At 55.8% G+C, this 17,153-nt stretch overlaps 7 protein-coding genes across 7 annotated transcripts; 5 read left to right on the top strand and 2 right to left on the bottom strand.

Annotated features, from left to right (window-relative positions):
• Nucleotides 1–51: 51 nt before the first annotated feature.
• ISF_08930 (Cytochrome P450) lies at nucleotides 52–1,853 on the top strand (the record flags this gene model as incomplete). Its single annotated transcript, XM_018852533.1, has 4 exons — nucleotides 52–295; nucleotides 376–572; nucleotides 650–1,651; nucleotides 1,728–1,853. 4 exons carry the CDS (start codon nucleotides 52–54, stop codon nucleotides 1,851–1,853), a joined length of 1,569 nt encoding a protein of 522 aa, XP_018700262.1.
• Nucleotides 1,854–2,387: 534 nt separating this feature from the next.
• On the top strand, nucleotides 2,388–3,515 carry ISF_08929 (NAD(P)-binding domain protein; the record flags this gene model as incomplete). Its single annotated transcript, XM_018852532.1, has 2 exons — nucleotides 2,388–2,739; nucleotides 2,845–3,515. 2 exons carry the CDS (start codon nucleotides 2,388–2,390, stop codon nucleotides 3,513–3,515), a joined length of 1,023 nt encoding a protein of 340 aa, XP_018700261.1.
• Nucleotides 3,516–3,855: 340 nt separating this feature from the next.
• Nucleotides 3,856–5,104, bottom strand: ISF_08928 (Methyltransferase type 11; the record flags this gene model as incomplete). Its single annotated transcript, XM_018852531.1, has 3 exons — nucleotides 3,856–4,747; nucleotides 4,876–4,932; nucleotides 4,998–5,104. 3 exons carry the CDS (start codon nucleotides 5,102–5,104, stop codon nucleotides 3,856–3,858), a joined length of 1,056 nt encoding a protein of 351 aa, XP_018700260.1.
• Nucleotides 5,105–6,171: 1,067 nt separating this feature from the next.
• Nucleotides 6,172–8,100, top strand: ISF_08927 (hypothetical protein; the record flags this gene model as incomplete). Its single annotated transcript, XM_018852530.1, has 2 exons — nucleotides 6,172–7,774; nucleotides 7,967–8,100. The coding sequence occupies 2 exons, from the start codon at nucleotides 6,172–6,174 to the stop codon at nucleotides 8,098–8,100; spliced, it is 1,737 nt and encodes a 578-aa protein (XP_018700259.1).
• A 484-nt stretch (nucleotides 8,101–8,584) lies between these two features.
• ISF_08926 (Cytochrome P450) lies at nucleotides 8,585–10,537 on the bottom strand (the record flags this gene model as incomplete). Its single annotated transcript, XM_018852529.1, has 3 exons — nucleotides 8,585–9,623; nucleotides 9,731–10,189; nucleotides 10,359–10,537. The coding sequence occupies 3 exons, from the start codon at nucleotides 10,535–10,537 to the stop codon at nucleotides 8,585–8,587; spliced, it is 1,677 nt and encodes a 558-aa protein (XP_018700258.1).
• Nucleotides 10,538–12,147: 1,610 nt separating this feature from the next.
• On the top strand, nucleotides 12,148–13,842 carry ISF_08925 (phoma betae P450 monooxygenase No.2; the record flags this gene model as incomplete). Its single annotated transcript, XM_018852528.1, has 3 exons — nucleotides 12,148–13,297; nucleotides 13,353–13,541; nucleotides 13,595–13,842. 3 exons carry the CDS (start codon nucleotides 12,148–12,150, stop codon nucleotides 13,840–13,842), a joined length of 1,587 nt encoding a protein of 528 aa, XP_018700257.1.
• A 1,362-nt stretch (nucleotides 13,843–15,204) lies between these two features.
• Nucleotides 15,205–16,983, top strand: ISF_08924 (cytochrome P450; the record flags this gene model as incomplete). Its single annotated transcript, XM_018852527.1, has 4 exons — nucleotides 15,205–15,382; nucleotides 15,440–15,590; nucleotides 15,647–16,895; nucleotides 16,948–16,983. The coding sequence occupies 4 exons, from the start codon at nucleotides 15,205–15,207 to the stop codon at nucleotides 16,981–16,983; spliced, it is 1,614 nt and encodes a 537-aa protein (XP_018700256.1).
• Between the last annotated feature and the right edge of the window lie 170 nt (nucleotides 16,984–17,153).

Genomic DNA, 17,153 nt, shown 5'->3' with positions numbered 1-17,153 from the left:
GGAGAGATGGACTGGCCGGAACCCCTCTTTTCTCTACCTGTCAAGCCCAGAATGAATCTTACCAAAGGTGCGAGCGACGCTCATGATAATGGCACCAACAGCCACTGGCAATTGTACCTGCCGTATCTCTCTGCATTGGTAGCACTTGCTCTTGCCAGTAACATATTCTGGAACTACCACCGGCTGAGTTCCTTTCGCGGTTCCTCCCGGGCTGCGGTATCGAGCCTACCCCATCGCCTGGCCATGCTCCGCGGCGAAAGCCACTTGTTCTATGCGGAAGCAAACAATAAGTATGGTAAGGATGGCCCAACTTCATCCCGGATAGCTTCGCCATGGAGGGGAGCTCAGGTGGTCATCTTTCTGACATCTGGTCAGGTCCGATCGCGCGGGTGGCTCCCAACATCCTCACAACCTCGTCGCCGGAGGTCTGGGCGCACGTCAATAACACGGCTGGATACAAGCGCTCTGATTGGTATTACAACGCCGTCCGTATTGAACATCGCAGAGACAATGTTTTTAGTCAGACCGACAATGCGAAGCATGACATGAGGAGGAAGCAGATGGCGCCCGGGGTATGTATGATGTGGTCGACGAGCGCCAACTTGAACAGTAGACAGGTTCAAAACGTGAGCTGACTCCCTTTTCATAGTATTCTGGCCGAGAGAATGCCCATCTTGAAGACTCGATCGATGAGTGCCTGGACCAGTTTCTGAAGCTCCTGCGAACGAGATACATATCGTCCGACGAAAAGACCATGCCGATCGACATGGGGCGCAAGGTTCAGTTCTTCACGCTGGATGTCATTAGCAAGATTGGCCTCGGCACGGCTTTTGGTATGTTGCAAGCCGACAAGGACGTCGACAATTATCTACAGTCGAGCGAGGAGGGACTGTCCATCGGCAACACGGCGCTGGCCCTGGGCTTCAGCTGGTTGACCCATGTGCCTTGGCTAGGCCAGTTCATCGCGCCGTCGCCAAATGACGGCAGCGGCTTCGGCAAGATGATGGCCACCTGCTTCCGGCTCGTCGACGAGCGCGTCGCCAAGCCCGCGGACGAGCGCTCCGACATGCTGGCCTCGTTCATCCGGCACGGCCTCGCCGGCCACGAGCTGCGGACGGAGGCGCTGGAGCAGATCATTGCCGGGTCCGACACGACCGCCACGGCCATCCGCGCGACACTGCTCTACGTCATGACCAATCCGCGGGTGTGTCGCAAGCTTCAAGAGGAGGCCGACGACGCCGTGCGCAGCCAGCTCGTCCCAGGCCAGGCCGCCGGCCTCATAACGGCGGCGCAGGCCAGAAAGCTGAGGTATCTGCAAGCTGTGATCCGAGAGGCGACGCGTCTGAGCCCGCCCGTTGCCAACATCTTCTCTCGCGATGTTCCGCCGGGCGGTGATACGGTCATCGTTGATGGCCAGGCACACTTCATACCGGGCGGCACCTGCATTGGCTACTCTGCGTATGCGATGCATCGTAGCCGAGACATATACGGAGCAGATGCGGATGTGTTTCGCCCAGAGCGTTGGCTGGAAACCGACGAGGAGAAGCTTCGCGTAATGACGTTTACGAATGAACTCGTTTTTGGTCACGGCAAGTTTCGTTGCCTGGGACAAAAGGTCGCGCAGATGGAGATTAGTAAACTTATCTTCGAGGTATGCGTGTCTAAGACATGTCGCTTGATTGTTGATGGGTGAAAACGTGGACGTGGCTGATGGCATTTCACCGCAGACTTTCCGACAACTCGACCTGGCGATAATCAACCCTACGCAGCCCTGGACGAGCCACAACTGCCTTGGCTTGTTCCAAATTTCCAACATGTGGGTTCAAGTGACGGAGCGAAAGGAGCTGTTTTGAGGCCATCGATGCTATATATGCGAGGGAGACGTAATGGATGAAATGATGAATGATGACATGCCAGACGACAAATTGGTAATGAGTTCTGGGGCGTCTTTTGCTTGGAGGCGCCGTCGTTTAGTGTCGACAGGACGGGCAGTGACTGGACACGGTTGCAATAAACATGATTAAAATGCCCAAATTTAAGGCATGTGTCGAGGAGAGAGGGTTTGGAAGGGCATCGACAATTGATGTATTGATTCCGGTCGTTTTTTCGTTTGTTTTTCTGTGTTTCCAAGGCGGCGAGAATGAGTTTCGTCTCAGTGCAATGTTCCAGACTGCTGTAGGCTGCTTCGGCCCTCAATTTGCCCTGTAAGCCGGCGCCAGGGCCGGAATACCCAAGGCCCAGCGACGACCAACTGGTCTACTGTAGCTCAAACCCGGTCGCAACAACTTTCTCTAATCACAAGGAAATAAGTGCTATAATTACACACACCACCTTGCACCATCGACCGGAAAGAGCCGATTAGACCATCGACATCATCCAAATTCACCATGGTTGCATATTCCGTGGTGCGGGATTCCAACATGCTCATCGCCAACTCACTACCCGAGGGCCTCGTCGCCGTCTTCGTCGGGGGCACCAGCGGCATCGGCGAGTACACTCTCAAGGAGCTCGCCCGCGCGGCGCGCAAGCCGCGCATTTACATCCTGGGACGCTCACAGACCTCGTTTGACCGCATCGCCGCCGACTGCAAGCAGATCAATCCAGAGGGTCGGTACTCGTTTGTCCAGGGCGACATTAGCTTGCTGCGCAACGTGGACCGCCTGTGTCACAAGGTGCAGGAACAAGAAAGCGCAATCAACATTGTCTTCTGGAGCGCTGGGACATTGATCAGCAAGCAGAGTGAGTTACTCATTTTTGTGTATTGCTTCTTTTTTTTTTTTTTTTTTTTTTTGCCGTCGTGACTACTTTCGGGAGGCCAAAACTGTTCTAACGATATCCCTCTAGAAACAGCCGAAGGGCTTGATGTCGCAGCTGCTTTGAGGGTGTACTCCCGAACTCGCATCATAGCCAATTTCCTTCCGCAACTTGCGGCCGCGACAGGCATCCGTCGCGTCGTCAGCGTCTCGACCGGCACCGACGAGGGGGCCGTTGACTTTGACGACTTCCAGCTCCTACGCGGCGGCGGTCTGGCCAAGCAGCGCGCGCACAACAGCTCCATCATCTCCCTCACCAACATGTACTTTGCGCACAAGGCGCCCACCGTGTCCTTCATCCACGACTATCCGGGGCTCGTCAGATCGGGCATCTCCCGGGGCACGACGGGCGCGCTCCGGGCCGCCTTCGTCGTCATGAACGCGCTGGGGCCGCTGCTCTTCTACAAGCCCGACCAGGAGAGTGGCGCGAGACATCTCTACTACCTCACCAGCGCGCGGTTCAAGGCCAAGGAAGGCGTCGAGGAGTCGGTCCCGGTAGGTGATGGCATTGCGGTGGCGAGAGGCGTCGATGGCGTGTCCGGGGGCGGCATCTATTCTTGCGATGCAGACAATGAGGAGGCGCCTAGGAAGGTCGAGAGGATCCTGGCGCGCCACAAGGAGCAAGGCGCGGTCGAGAGAGTGTGGAAGCAGATCCAGGACGATACGGATGCTATTCTTAGGCCTGTTCACCAGGAAGCATAACTCTACTGACAACGCGGATAAGCAAATAGTCGATTACCCAAACTGAGGCGATCGCTGGTCTAGTACAACGCTGCCATGTCTAGTCAAAGCAGAAAGAAATGATGAATAAAATGATGCAAATGAAAAAAAAAAAGTGAAAAAACAACCCAGATTTTTCATGAATCATAAATTGCAGAGATGAAAACAATATGCCACCGTAATTTGGCCAAGTCCCCTCTTGTCGCCGCAAAGCTTGTTGTCCTGCAGCGGCGCTGTGCTAGAGTGGCTTTCTCGCGTACGCATTTGTCCTGCACCAACCGTGTTAGTCGTGCATCTTATGCATGGATCTGGTGCATGATACCTACATGAGATAAAAGGGTCGAATTCTCGTATTCTTCATTTCAGAGCGCATCTCCATCAGGAAAAGCTGCACCTGCTCATAGTCCCACTTCATAACGTCGCGGAGCAGAAACAGCGCGAACCCTTCCAGGCTCTGCTCCATAAAGGCAAGATTGTAAAGGCCAATCTTCCGGTACATCGGGTCGCTGCTCCAGGAGCCGACCGGCACCTGGTAGTACTTTTGCGTGACGTTCTCGAAGCCCGTTTCCTGGAGCAGCCGCCGGATGGTGCCGTTGTTGCCGATGCGCAGCGTCCGGTTCAGCCGGTCGGCGGCCTCGCAGAAGACGGCGGCCCAACGCTTGAAGATGTGCAACGGGTCATCCCGGACGTGCGGCGCGTCGCTGTGCAGGTGGATGGTGAACTCAAAGTTCTCGATCCATCCACCGGGCTGGAGAGCGTCGTAGGCCTGCTTGTACAGGCGGCCCCAGTCGTCGATGCTCCCGTACATGGCGCGGATGTGGACAAAGTCGAAGCTGGCAGGCTCAAAGGTCCAGTCGAGCTGCGCGTCCTCGATGTAGAAGGAGCAGTTGGGGGGCACCCAGCTGGGCTGGATGGGGCTGATGTCGGTGCCGACAATGGTGGCCGCGGGGTGCGTGTCGGCCATGTCGAGCGCCCAGATGCCGGTACCCGTGCCGAGGTCGAGAACTTTTGTCGGCGCCCTCTCCAGCGGCGCTTCGAAGAGGCGGTCGCCTATGAGCATTGTGATGAGTGCATGCGCTAGATCCAACCCCTCATTCTGCTCCTCATCGTTGGGACCCCAGTATTCCGTCGACTTGGAGACTTGGTATGTCCGGCCATGGAGGGCACGATACTCAAAAATGCTGTCCGTGAGGGAGACGGACGATGACGCTATGCTGCAGGTCAAAATGAGTACGGATATGGTCAGCCTAGTTAATCTTGTATTTCTTTTTCTTTTCCTCAAGAGAAAAGACAGTCCATCTGCTGGGTAGTTATCACATCCAGGGGCTAGTGTCTACCATACCTCTCGTCGTCCCCAAGAGCAGAGTCATTGTCGTCATCGGAGTTGTGGGGGATAAATCTGTTATTTTCAAGTTATTAATAGCATGTCATGTACTGAGACGGGGCTCAATATCCTGCACGCACGGAATCTGAGTATTGGTGACGCCGTCCTCAACTTGGGGAGGGGACGGGGTCCGCTTTGCGTCGGCAGCTTGCTTGACCGCGGGCGCAGCTGATGGTCGTTGCTCCATCGACAATATGACATGCGGAAGAAACAATACAGTGAGATGACCAGCTGTGCAGTGGCGATCAGAGGCAGGATCCCCTTTTCGCGGTGCGGCCTACTGCTTGGAGTCGGGGTGAGACGCGTTCCCGTTGTCTCGATAACCCCACTTCCTCTTTGTACCAGTTAACTAACTTAGTGTTAGCAGCGCCAAGACGGCATCCGAGAATACCGAATCTTTCCGTCCTCTCATATGGCGTCAAGGTGCAAGATTACTTTGATAAATAAAATTGAAAAAAAAGTGCAACGACCGGCAATTCTTCTATGCTCCGTTGGCAATGCATGACCTCCACCTGTAGCTGCACCGCCATGGGCTCCGGCGTCCAGCCAACGCTTACCCTATGCCAGGGAACTACATTAATCAAAACGAGAATAGTCACCGAGGATACCATGAATACAGCAGCTGGGGATCTGCGGTTTTAAAAAGGGGCTTACTAATACCTCCATTACGGTAGATACTAACGTTAGATCTCACAGGTACAGTTTCAGCACACCGTTTCTCCCCCCTTCAGTGTTGGCCAAACCTTTGTGGTGTCTACGAGAGGCACATGGACATTTACATCACTGCGGCCTGTATCTCGGCTTGACAAATTTGCTAGCGTAGTATGCAAGTACGCCAATTGCCCTTTTCGTCTTGCATGCCAGTCCGTGATGACGATTTGTCTAAAAACCGCCCGCATCACGATCCGACCTCCTACATCTACCACGACATCCGACGCCACCGTCTCTGCAGCAGCTCTGTAGCCGAGACATATTCATGCAGCGCACACTGTCCTGCCGCCATGCACTTATTTGCGTGCTGCAAGCCGCTTTTCGTTTCTGCAAGTCGTCCAGCCATTTTCTGTGCTGGCGCGATTGATTGATTGCCAATTCGCCATGCCCCGACCCCAAGCCAGAAAGAGTCCCCTACATACAACCATATCATATCAAGGCTCATATCGAGAAGCCTCCCCAGACTAGGAAAACCTCTCGGAACTTTTTTTCACTTTCGATCTAGCCTTGTATTGTTCTCTTTCGCCGCCCCGGATCTCGAACATGTGCGCCGCCCCTATCGTAGGCCCTGTTGCGTCGCTCTTTCCCCATGTCAAAAAACATTGGTGGAAGACTGTTTTTGATGAATTCTACCTACGCACTGACGGAGACGTCTTTGACGATCCCAGAGTCACAGAGACAGAGTGCCAGGAAATTCTTCGCCTCCCACACGTCGCTGGACTCTTCGCCCCCAAACAACCGCAGCAAAATGATGAACCAGTGCGAGTCCTCGACCTTTGCTGCGGCCAGGGACGGCACAGTATTTGGTTTGCCGAGAACTACCCCAATGTACAGTTTTACGGATACGACGCAAGTACCTACCTGGTCAACCTCGCAAAGAAGCGCGCAGCGCATCTCCCCAACGTTCGTTTCTCAGAGGTCAACGCGGCAGCAATGCCGACTACCGAGCCCTTCCACCTGGCCCTCCTGTTGGGTAATTCGTTTGGCTACGGGGGCCAGGCCAACGACAAAAATGTACTCAACAAGATATTTAATTCCCTCGCGCCAGGGGCCTTTTTGGTAATGGACATTACGGAGGCTGAGTGGATGCAATCCAACATTCAAGATCGTTCTTGGGAATGGGTTGATGGACGCGACTCTGAACAACTCATAAATGGCCGTGGTTGCGATCTTGCTACCCTGGGAACAAGACTACTTGTGTGTCGTGAGAGGGAGCTAAACGCCACAAAAGACACGGTTGCGTGTCGTGAAATTATTATCGACCTGCAGAATGGACTTGCCAAGGAAAACTTTTTTTCCGTTCGACTTTACAAACGTGGCGAGCTTAACCGCCTCCTCAACCAGTGCGGCTTTGCTGTCCACCCTGATGGCCTCATCCAGAAGACGCAGAGTGACCGCGACCAGGACCTTGGGATGATGGGACAGCGCCGTTTCGTTTTAGCCCAAAAGCCCAAATTTTGTGTCAGCTCGTCGCCGCTGAAGGACACCGAGACCTACTTTGTCCACCCGGCGCTCAAGGTCGGCACCGTGCCCGGGAAGGGTCGTGGCTTGCTGGCCACCGAGAATATTGCCGCCGGAACGCTGCTCTTCGCGGCAAAGCCGTACGCGATGGCTCCGTCAGTCGACCCGTCGAGGGGCGACTACTATTTTTGCAGCAGCTATGCGTGTAGCAGGACCATGGACAAGTCGACAACAGGCCTCGTCGCGTGCGTCTGCATACAAGACGTGGTATGGTGCGACGCAGAGTGTCGCGAGCAAGATCAGCAAAGGCATACGCTTGAGTGTGCCTGGCTTCAGAAGTTCCAGGACGAGATTTTATCCAGGTATGGAACATACGATTTCAACATGCTATGGATCAACGTGCGTGCATTGTGCCAGCGCCAGGTTGATCAGAGCCAGCCTAGCCCTCACGGCCGTGCAGGAAGATTTGAGGCTACATCGACCGAGGATGAACCGCGCCAAAGGGACGCGACCTCGTGGGAGGGCATCCTTGCACTCCGGGCCAATCAAGATCTCTTCCCCGCTTCCAAGTGCGCTCACTGGTCGGATCTCGCTGAAGCATACCTGTACGGTCAGCCCTTTGCCCACGGCCTGACACTGGCCGATCTCGTGAGCCTGATATGCAAGGAGGAAACCAACTCCTTCTGTATGTATCCAAAGAAGACGGGCATATACCCGTTTCCGGAGGGCGCGAAGTCTGGATGGCGTGGGATTCCGTACGGGCTGGCGCTGCATACTCGAGGGAGCTGGTTCAACCACTCCTGCCTTCCGAACGTGATGCATGGGCCAGACCATGTTTCGCGTATGGTTATGCATGCGACGCAAAGTATCGCCGCAGGTCAGGAGTGCTGTATTGCGTATTTTGACCTGGCGGAGAGATGGTCACTCGAGGCCCGTAGGGAGTTGCTGGCGCGATTCTTCAACTTTACGTGCGACTGTGACAGGTGCCGGTGGGAGGAGGCGGGCGAGTAGTCGTTGTCCGATAATAATATTTTACCCGTGATTTTCTGCTCTGTGAGGTGCCGAAGCCTGTTGGGCAGGAATCAAATGCTCCGATAAGGGCCGCACAATGTTAGGGGAGATGATGGGCATGTCCCTTACACCGCTGATACCAGACAAGCTCATGCTCGGTACGAACCATTGCCAGCTGCAGTCCACGGAGGGGAAGAAGGTGGCGAGGAGCAAGGGCCTCAAGTTTGTGACCCTGTTTCGGCGGCTGGAGGATCCGCCTGGGTAAGAGGACATGATATTTCTGCCACGAAATAGGGAAGGGGGTTATAAAGAAGGAGGAGAAAACAAACTCGACATCTCGGGGGCCCATAAAGTCGTTGAAATAGGGGCATAGGTGAGATAAAAAGGCATTTACAAAAAAATTCATTTGTGGTTTCATCAGCGAGGTCGTCCGTCTGCTACGAAATACAGGCAAAAAAGGTGCTGCGAAACATGTCAAGACTACCTAGCCCGAGGCCAGAGGCACACGAAGCGTACTCTCCGACATGACGACGCTCCATTCCCCCTCCCACTCTGGCCGGCTCATCACCCTGACCGGCACATCCCGCTTCGGATTCAGCACCGTGACCGGATCGCCCAAGTCGAGCGCCGGCGCCGCCTCCCACGCGCCGCCCCCTTCTGCCGGCGCCAGGTCCGCCCGCATCGCCAGCAGCGCCACGAGGATGAGCATCTCGGTCGCCGCAAACTGCCGCGCCGGACACAAATGCGGTGGCGCGCCCCACACCAAGAAATCGCTTCCCCTCTGCTTCCTCCTCTTTGTCGTCTCCCCGCCTCCTCCTCCTCCTCCTCCTCCCTCCCCCTCCTCCTCCTCCTCCGCCTCCTCCTCCCTCGGCACGAACCGGTGCGGGTCAAACTCGCCCGCCGACGGGCCCCAGACGCTCGTGCTGTGGTGGATCGCGTAGCCCGGCATCTGCAGGTAGCTGCCCCCGCGGAGCAGGTACCGCCCGCCGTCGAGCTCCGTGTCGCGCAGCACCTTGCGGACGGCGGCGTGGACGTGCCGCGCGCGCTGCGTCTCCTGCATGACGGAGAGCAGCAGCGGGCAGCGGCGCTTGAGCGCGGCGACATGGAGCGCAAATTCACCATGACCAGCACCACTACTGCTACCAGTGTCGTCGACCTCTTGTGGTGTTGGCCTTTGGACGACGACGACGGCCCCTGCCGCGAGGAGCTCGTCCCGCACCAGCGCCAAAAGCGTCGGCCGCGAAAACAGCTCCCACAGCGTCCAGTACAGCGTCGGCACCGTGTTGCTCAGCATGCCAATCGGCAGCGTCGCCTGCTGCCGGGCGCAGTCGGCCTCGGGCACGCCGGCGGCGCGGAGGACCCGCCACCGCGAGCGGAGGAGCTCCGACGCGTCGCCCGGGACGGCGGCGCAGTAGCGCTCGTGCGCGGCAAAAACCTTTTGGCGCGCCGCGTAGCCGGTGCGGAAGAGGCTGTCGAGATTGACGGCGCCCGAGAGGTGGGACGAGAGATGGGCGTGCCATGTCCTGTTTCATCCGTCAGCTCTCCAGGTCCACGACGAGCAATATTGCCCCCCCCCCCCCCCCCCCGGCCCCAAAAAGAGAGAGAGAGATGGAAGGAGAGATGAACCTACCAAAACGCAGCGGCAATCTCTGGATCCAGAAAGGGATGGTTGTTGCCGTACACACCACAGCTCGACGCCTGCATCGCCGCGTGACGCGTCCACTCCAAGAGCTTCACCGTGTAACCACCCCCCTTTTGCTCCTGCTCGCGGACCCTGCCGAGGAGCTCGTCCACGTCGACGAGGGCCCTGCGGGCCATGCGCAGGTTCTGCGCGTCGAGGTGCGGCCCCGGCGCGAGGCTCGTCCGCATGGCTCGGCTCAAGTCCGCCGCGAGGTCCGTCCGCGCAAAGAGCGCGTCCGTCTCGTCGCTGGCACCGCCCCAGCGCCGAGCCACGTGCCGGAGCATAGGCAGAAAGGAAAGCTGCCGCTGCGGCTGCCGCTGGATCAGCGGCATGAGCCGCGTCGAGACGCTGGTGTAGAGCTTGAGGTGCAGGATGCCGAGGGTGAAGATTTCGACGTCATGGTCGTGTCTGGGACGGACAAACGAGCAAGGAAGAGTACGAGTGTTAGTGGTTTTGCTTGTTCACACTGGGGCCGGCAGAGGTGATGATGATGAAAGTTTGCAGCTCACTTGGAGACAGACGGAGACGGAGACGGAGAAGGAAGGCGAGAAAGAGTGAGAGAGAGAGAGTGGCATACTTGAGTTTGCTGTGATAGGATGGGCCGTGAGCGATGATGCCGAGCAGGTGCCCAACGAGCGGTGTCCTGGCGCGCAGCCTGCGAGGCTCCCGCTCATCATCACGGCAGCCGATGAGGTACTCGAAGGAATACACGAGTACAACCACAGTGATGAGCGCATACACCAAAAAGAGAGCCATTGTGTGCAATAACGTTTCTCCCTCACGCAATATACGACTTATACCCATTGCTTGTATTAGTAGAGACAGTCTAGATACTTTTTTTTTAAAAAAACAAAAACAAGGCCCTCTTCATTCTCCCCTCCTCTTCTTCCTAATCTCCGCCCTTTCCGTCCGTCCCGGAGTCGTTTTGTCTCCCATCTCTCTCTCTCATACTAGCCTCGTCCATGGCGCTATTACTTCTTACATGATTCCAATAACAAGCCAAACGCCACTTCGTTTACTTCGCCTTCGCCTCTGTGCCCGCCCGCCCCCAACACGCCCTTTTGTGATCCTCCTCGTCGTTCTAGCCTCGTCGTTCGAGCCTCGTCGTTCTAGCCTCGTCATTCTAAGCCGTTTCAGACAAAAGCCAAAGGTATATGACGTTATACTTTCGATATTTTTCATGTCATTATTGATGGCGGTTTTGATTGCCCTCCCTCCTTCTCACTACCTGCATATGTTCTCACCACTTGCTTATCCAGCTCGTGACACACACACACACACACACTCTCACTCTCTCTTATCACACACATACACGCACACGCATTCGCACACCCCATTCGGGAACCAGGCTGTACAGGGGCACAGGAACAGATACAGAATGAAAATACATGAATAAATAATAAAGTATACTTTTTGTTTGCCCTCCCTGAAATCAATAATATGCCGCAAACTGGAACCCGCGCGCGTTCCAACCCCCCCTTCCCCTCCTTGGCAAGGCTGCTGCTTATTCTAAGTCCTCCCTATTCGCCTAATGGCGAAAGACTGGCCGCCCTTTACGAAAAATGAGCTCTTTTTCAACTCTCGTGGCTTGCTCCCATATTGCGCATTCCCGAAGCGGTCCGCTGCGGCTCTCCCTCCATGTGCCATTTCTTTTCTTCCCCGTTTCTTCCATTATTATTTTACTCCTTGCTCGGCCCTTGCTTCTTCCAGCCAAGATCCCCAATCGTGGCGTACCATTACACCGGGAACATACCGTGTCTGCCGTTGGGGTCTGCAAGTAACGGGTTGAGTTTCGCCCCATCTATGAGGCTGACGCGGTGACGCCTGGGATGAAGAGAAAAGAGGAGAAAAAGAGGTGAAGAAAAAAAAAAACGCAGCGTTCAACAACGACACAAGCAGCATGTAGCATGTCTCGCTGCCCTTTCCGACATAAGGCTGCGGTTTGTGGATGCTTGCGTGCGTCCAACGTGTACAGTGGCAAGGGGGGTTGGTGGTGGTCAGCAAAAGGCAGTAGACAAACTTGCTGGGTTCGGCAACCACACCAACGAATAAAGGTTAATAGGAATAAAACTAAAAGCTTCACATGCGTCAATGTGACTCGAGTACGTTTCGATTCGGGCGCAGCAGCTGGAGTCTTTTTGCCATAACCGGCAAAACCAAGCGCTGACGAGTTCGCGCGTGGATCAGGCTGCCAAAGGCCAGAGAGGAAAGCAGGCAAAGGCTGGTAGGTATCTGATTGACGCTTTTGATCCGCTGATGGCGTTTTGGGTATAAAATGGCACTTTGAAAGAGATGATTCTGTTTCTTCCTCTCCCTTGTGATTTCAACGTCTTCTAGAATCAGGGTGCTCGCTCGTCCTTGACAATATGGAGTCTGCCATACACAATGAAACCAGGCTGCAGGCAGTCGCGCCAGTATTCCAGACCCTGTTTGGCACATCCACCTCGGCCGTTTCCACCGTCTTGAGCTGCTTGGTTATCTGGTGGTTTCTGTCATCCAGAAACAAGAAGCCCGTGCCAAACATCTATGGCAACTACAACTTTGAAGCCCCCATTGTCGGGTACAAGAATGCCATCCTTGGCCGCTGGCAGTTTTACCGCAACGGGCCGGCCCTCATCCGCCAGGGCTACGCACAATACCGGGACACCTTCTTCAAAGTGTCCGGCAACGACCTCCTCATAGTCCCCAACAAATACCTGGCTGAGCTCGCCAGCATGCCCCCGGAGAAGCTGAGCCTCAACACGGCCATTGTCGACGCGTTTCAGCGGCTCCACTCCATCACGGCCGTCATTACAGACCACAGCCTGCAAACCCGCATGATCACGACAAGGCTCACTCCCAAGCTCGGTGCCCATGTGCCCCTGGTGCAGGAGCAGTTCCGAAAGCATCTGCCCCAGGAGTTGCCCGCCACGGCCGACAAGTGGACAAGCGTCAACGCCCTGTCGCTGGCCCGTCGAATGGTCCACCGAGGCGTGGCCACGCAGTTCGTCACCGAGCTAGCCGAGAATGAAGAGTATCTGTCGACGGCCATCAACTACTCCGAGCATGGCTTCATGCACAACTTCCTCCTCCGCGTCTTCCCGGACTGGGCCAAGCCGACAGTCGCCTTCTTCCTGCCCACCAGCTGGGGCGTGGACAGGGCCCTGCGCAAGGCCAGGCGCCTAGTCATTCCCCTCATCCGCGAGCGGCGGCGACGTGAGGCCGAGGACGTCAGCTACGTCAAGCCCGATGACTTCCTGCAGCACCTGATGGACGGTGGCGTAGACATCAAGGACGATGTCAGCACGACCGTGCAGCGACTCATGGTGACGTACCTAGGCTCTGGCCCCTCTACCATCATTGCGGTGGCACAAGTCCTGTTCGATTTGTGTGCTCACCCTGAGTACGTGGAACCACTTCGACAGGAGGCCATCGAGATCCTGAGCAACGGAGGATACACCAGACAGGCTATTGCCGATATGAAGAAGATGGACAGTTTCATGCGAGAGTCCCAGCGCCTCAGTCCTCCCACGCAGCGTAAGCTCCAAAGTACCTTGCCTTTGACTTGTTGCTAACCGTAATTTCCTGGTAGTCGGCTTCAATGCCATCGTTCGCGAGCCCGTGACCCTCCATGATGGCGTCGTCCTCCCCGAAGGCGCACACATCCAGATGGCGACTTATGCAATCGGCATTGATCCCGACCGAGTGCCCGACCCCGAGAAATTCGACGGCATGAGGCAGTACAAGAACAGGCAGATATCGGGTCAGGGCAACTGGCATCGTAAGTAGCGCTGCTTGACAAATGTCCAAGTGCCATGTACTAACGGCAGATAGAATTCACGACCACGAGCGAAAACAATCTGCATTTTGGCCACGGCAAGATTGTGTGCCCCGGACGCTTCTTTGCTGATCATTCCATCAAGATGATCATCTCCAACATTCTCATCAAGTATCATCTGCGCTTCGCTGGCGGGCGGACGGAGCGACCATCGAATACTAGCATGTATGACGTCGTGATTCCGGACCTCAACACCTGCGTCGAGTTCAAGCTGCGGGAGGATGCAGCGGAGTATGCTTTCTAGATTGATTTCGAGTTGCAGCATGGCACTGGGTGCGGATGTGTATGTTCCCTTCATGTACAATACTGCACCCATCTGAGCTTATTTGCGTGGTGTCGTGTTTGGTGATGCCGCCTTGATTTCATCTATACTTTTGTAAATCGTGGCTGCTTCCTTCGTGATTCGTGCTGGAGGGTGCAATCTGCGGCGGGTCAAAAGTCACCATTTGACAGTTGTGACCAAGTGCCATGCCCCAGTGACTCTGGAAAACGTATTCGATATGCGGTGCCTCGAGCCACAAGACACTCTTGATGGGTGTAGAGACCTCTTAACACTACTTGAAGCCCAGAAGTGCGGCAAGTAACCGCACTTTCTGCTGAAAGAGCTCGTAGAACGGCGTGCCATGAGAAGCCAATAATAAGCCGACCGCGACCAGCCAGAGATCCAAAGGGTCCGAGTTTTGACCCGGGACATGGTGCGTGCAGAGGACGGACGATGAAGGACGCATACAGCTACGTATGCATCAGACATTGGACATGATCATTGTCAAGGTTGACACGGGGATATGTCTTGCATAGATCAACAGACCCAAAAGCCGATATCTGAAGAAGATGCTGGGGCGCCGGGACGTGGCCAAGGGCTCGTTTGCGTAGGCGTAGAATATATTGCTTGCGGCCAGCGCAGCGCGAACAGTGCGGTATGCGCAAGTCGCAGCGAGTTTTTGCACAAGCACAGGCGCTGCAGGAGCGCCGAAGAGTCTGGCGAGCAACGGGAAAAGAGCTCGTGGCAGCCTGATTCGATGCTGATTGATGCTGATGGCGGGACTACATAATAACCAGTTAATAACATGTTCAAGTTCAGCCACGGCCGGCGCGCGGACGATGTGGGATGTGTGTGCTTGTGCCCAAACGAGATTAGTCTCCGCCCCACCCACTAACCGAACACGAATCGGAGACTAGTACTCTTTGGGCCACCCGCTGCGGCGCCCGCAGTTCAACGTCTCGCCAATCCCTGGCCGCGCCAATCATGATTTGCGGAATGGCCAACCGAAAAGCAATTCAAGCCACCAGGCAAACCGCGGATCCTTTCAACCTCTGCACATGTCCGTCGAAAACACTATCCAATTTCGACTTGCAGCCTGCCTCCTGTCTGTTGATTAATGTATCACCCAACTTACCCCCTACAAACGAGCCGCCGAGACCATGCGAAGTGCTGTCCTTCAGCCTCCGGGTTCCTCCCCGCCGCGCCAGGGGGTGGCGTTGGACAAAGATGGTTATACCATCGCGCCGCATGTACACTTTAAAAGAGACCTTAGGCCTCCTTCTCCCGCCTTTCTCCTTGCACACAACCCGCCTCGATATTGTCCTCTAGCTGTCTCTTCCCATCATGTCAGTGGGTGCGACCAACGACACGGCGCTGCCCTTCACGGCGCTGCCCTTCATGACGCTGCCGCTGCCACCACTCGTCCGACAACTACAGCACTCTCTGGTCGCCGCCTTCGCCGGCTGGCATACTTGGCAGTATGTAGTGACGGTCATCTTGGGCGTCATCGCGTATGATCAGTGTAAGTCCAGCACCCTCCATCACCAAGATGCCACTGACTGATGCACCCTTCCTTCAGTCATGTACATCAAGCAAAAAGGCTCCATCGCTGGCCCAACTTTCAAAATTCCCCTCATGGGACCCTTTATCCAGGCACTGCACCCCAAATTTGAGTCCTATCTCGCACAGTGGGCGAGTGGCCCTCTAAGCTGTGTATCCGTCTTTCACAAGTATGGTTGCAAACACACCACCAAGACTACCCCAGCTCATCATGGTTCCACCATAGATTCGTCGTCCTCGTCTCCGACCGCGACCTGGCGCACAAGGTCTTCAAGTCGCCTGCGTATGCTGAGCCCTGCATCGTGCCCATCGCAAAGGATCTCCTCGGCCACAAGGCCTGGGTCTTTTTGCAGGGCAGAGCACACGCCGAGTACCGTCGAGGACTCACTCCCCTCTTCACCAACAAGGCCATTTCCACATATCTCCCGGTGCAGGAAAAGGTCTTTGCCGACTATTTCGACAAGTTTCTCGCCGAGACTGCCGCCAAAAATGGGAAGCCGTTCCCGTTCATGGGGTGGTTCCGCGAGATCAACTGCGCGCTGTCGTGCCGCACATTCTTTGGCGACTACATCTCCCAGGAAGCCGTCAAGAAGATTGCCGACGACTTTTACCGCGTCACAGAGGCCATGGAGCTTGTCAACGTCCCCTTGTCCATGTACATCCCGTACAGCAAGCAGTGGCTGGGCAAGCGCATCGCCGACGAGGTGCACCGCGAGTTTGCCAAGTGCGCAGCTGCCTGCAAGTCCAAAATGTCCATCGGCGCGACGCCGACTTGCATCGTCGACCAATGGGTGCTGCACATGATGGAGTCGGAGCAGTACCGCCAGCGGGTGGCCGCTGGTGAGACCAACCTTGAGAAGCCAAGCAACATGATTCGCGAGTTCACCAACGAAGAGATTTCCGAGACGCTCTTCACTTTTCTCTTCGCCTCCCAGGATGCCTCGAGCAGCGCCACGACCTGGCTTTTTCAAATTCTGGCCCAGAGACCCGACATTCTCGACCGCATTCGCGAGGAGAACCTTGCTGCCCGGGGCGGCGACAGGAACAAGCCGTATGACCTGCCCATGCTGGAATCGCTCACGTACACCAACGCCGTCATCAAGGAGCTCCTCCGCCACCGCCCCCCCGTCATCTTTGTGCCGTACCTGACGACCAAGAGCTTCCCCGTCACCCCGAATTACACGGCGCCGAAAGGCTCCATGATCATCCCGTCCTGCTACCCAGCGCTGCACGACCCCGAGGCCTACCCGGAGCCCAACATTTTCGACCCCGAGCGCTGGATCACGGGCGACGCCGAGAGCAGGACCAAGAACTGGCTCGTTTTTGGCGCCGGCCCCCACGACTGCCTCGCGAGGCGATATGTGCCGCTGTACATGGCGGCCATGATTGGAAAAGCGTCGCTGGAGCTGGACTGGGTACATCACGCGACGGACAAGTCGGAAGAAATCCGTGTGTTTGCCTGTCTGTTTCCAATGGTAAGTCATTCTTCTGGTTGGTGTTTTGCGCCGCGTACTAATGCTGGTTTAGGATGCGTGCCCGCTCGTCTTTACGAAGCGGCCATGAGCGCCTTCGCGGGAGACAGGGAGGGTTCAAAATGGCGATGTCAATACTATTCTGCAACCACCATGGATTTGATATAATTCTGAAAAGTGATTTAATTTCCCACCCGGCACGAATTGCACTCTGAACAAAGTAGAGGCATAGGATTTCTGATCTAGCTGAAAAGAAATATG

The sequence above is a fragment of the Cordyceps fumosorosea genome, assembly GCF_001636725.1.
Source record: "Cordyceps fumosorosea ARSEF 2679 chromosome Unknown scaffold_38, whole genome shotgun sequence".
Taxonomy (NCBI): domain Eukaryota; kingdom Fungi; phylum Ascomycota; class Sordariomycetes; order Hypocreales; family Cordycipitaceae; genus Cordyceps; species Cordyceps fumosorosea.
Note: the sequence above shows the minus strand (reverse complement) of the source record. Positions and strands in the feature narration are given on the sequence as shown.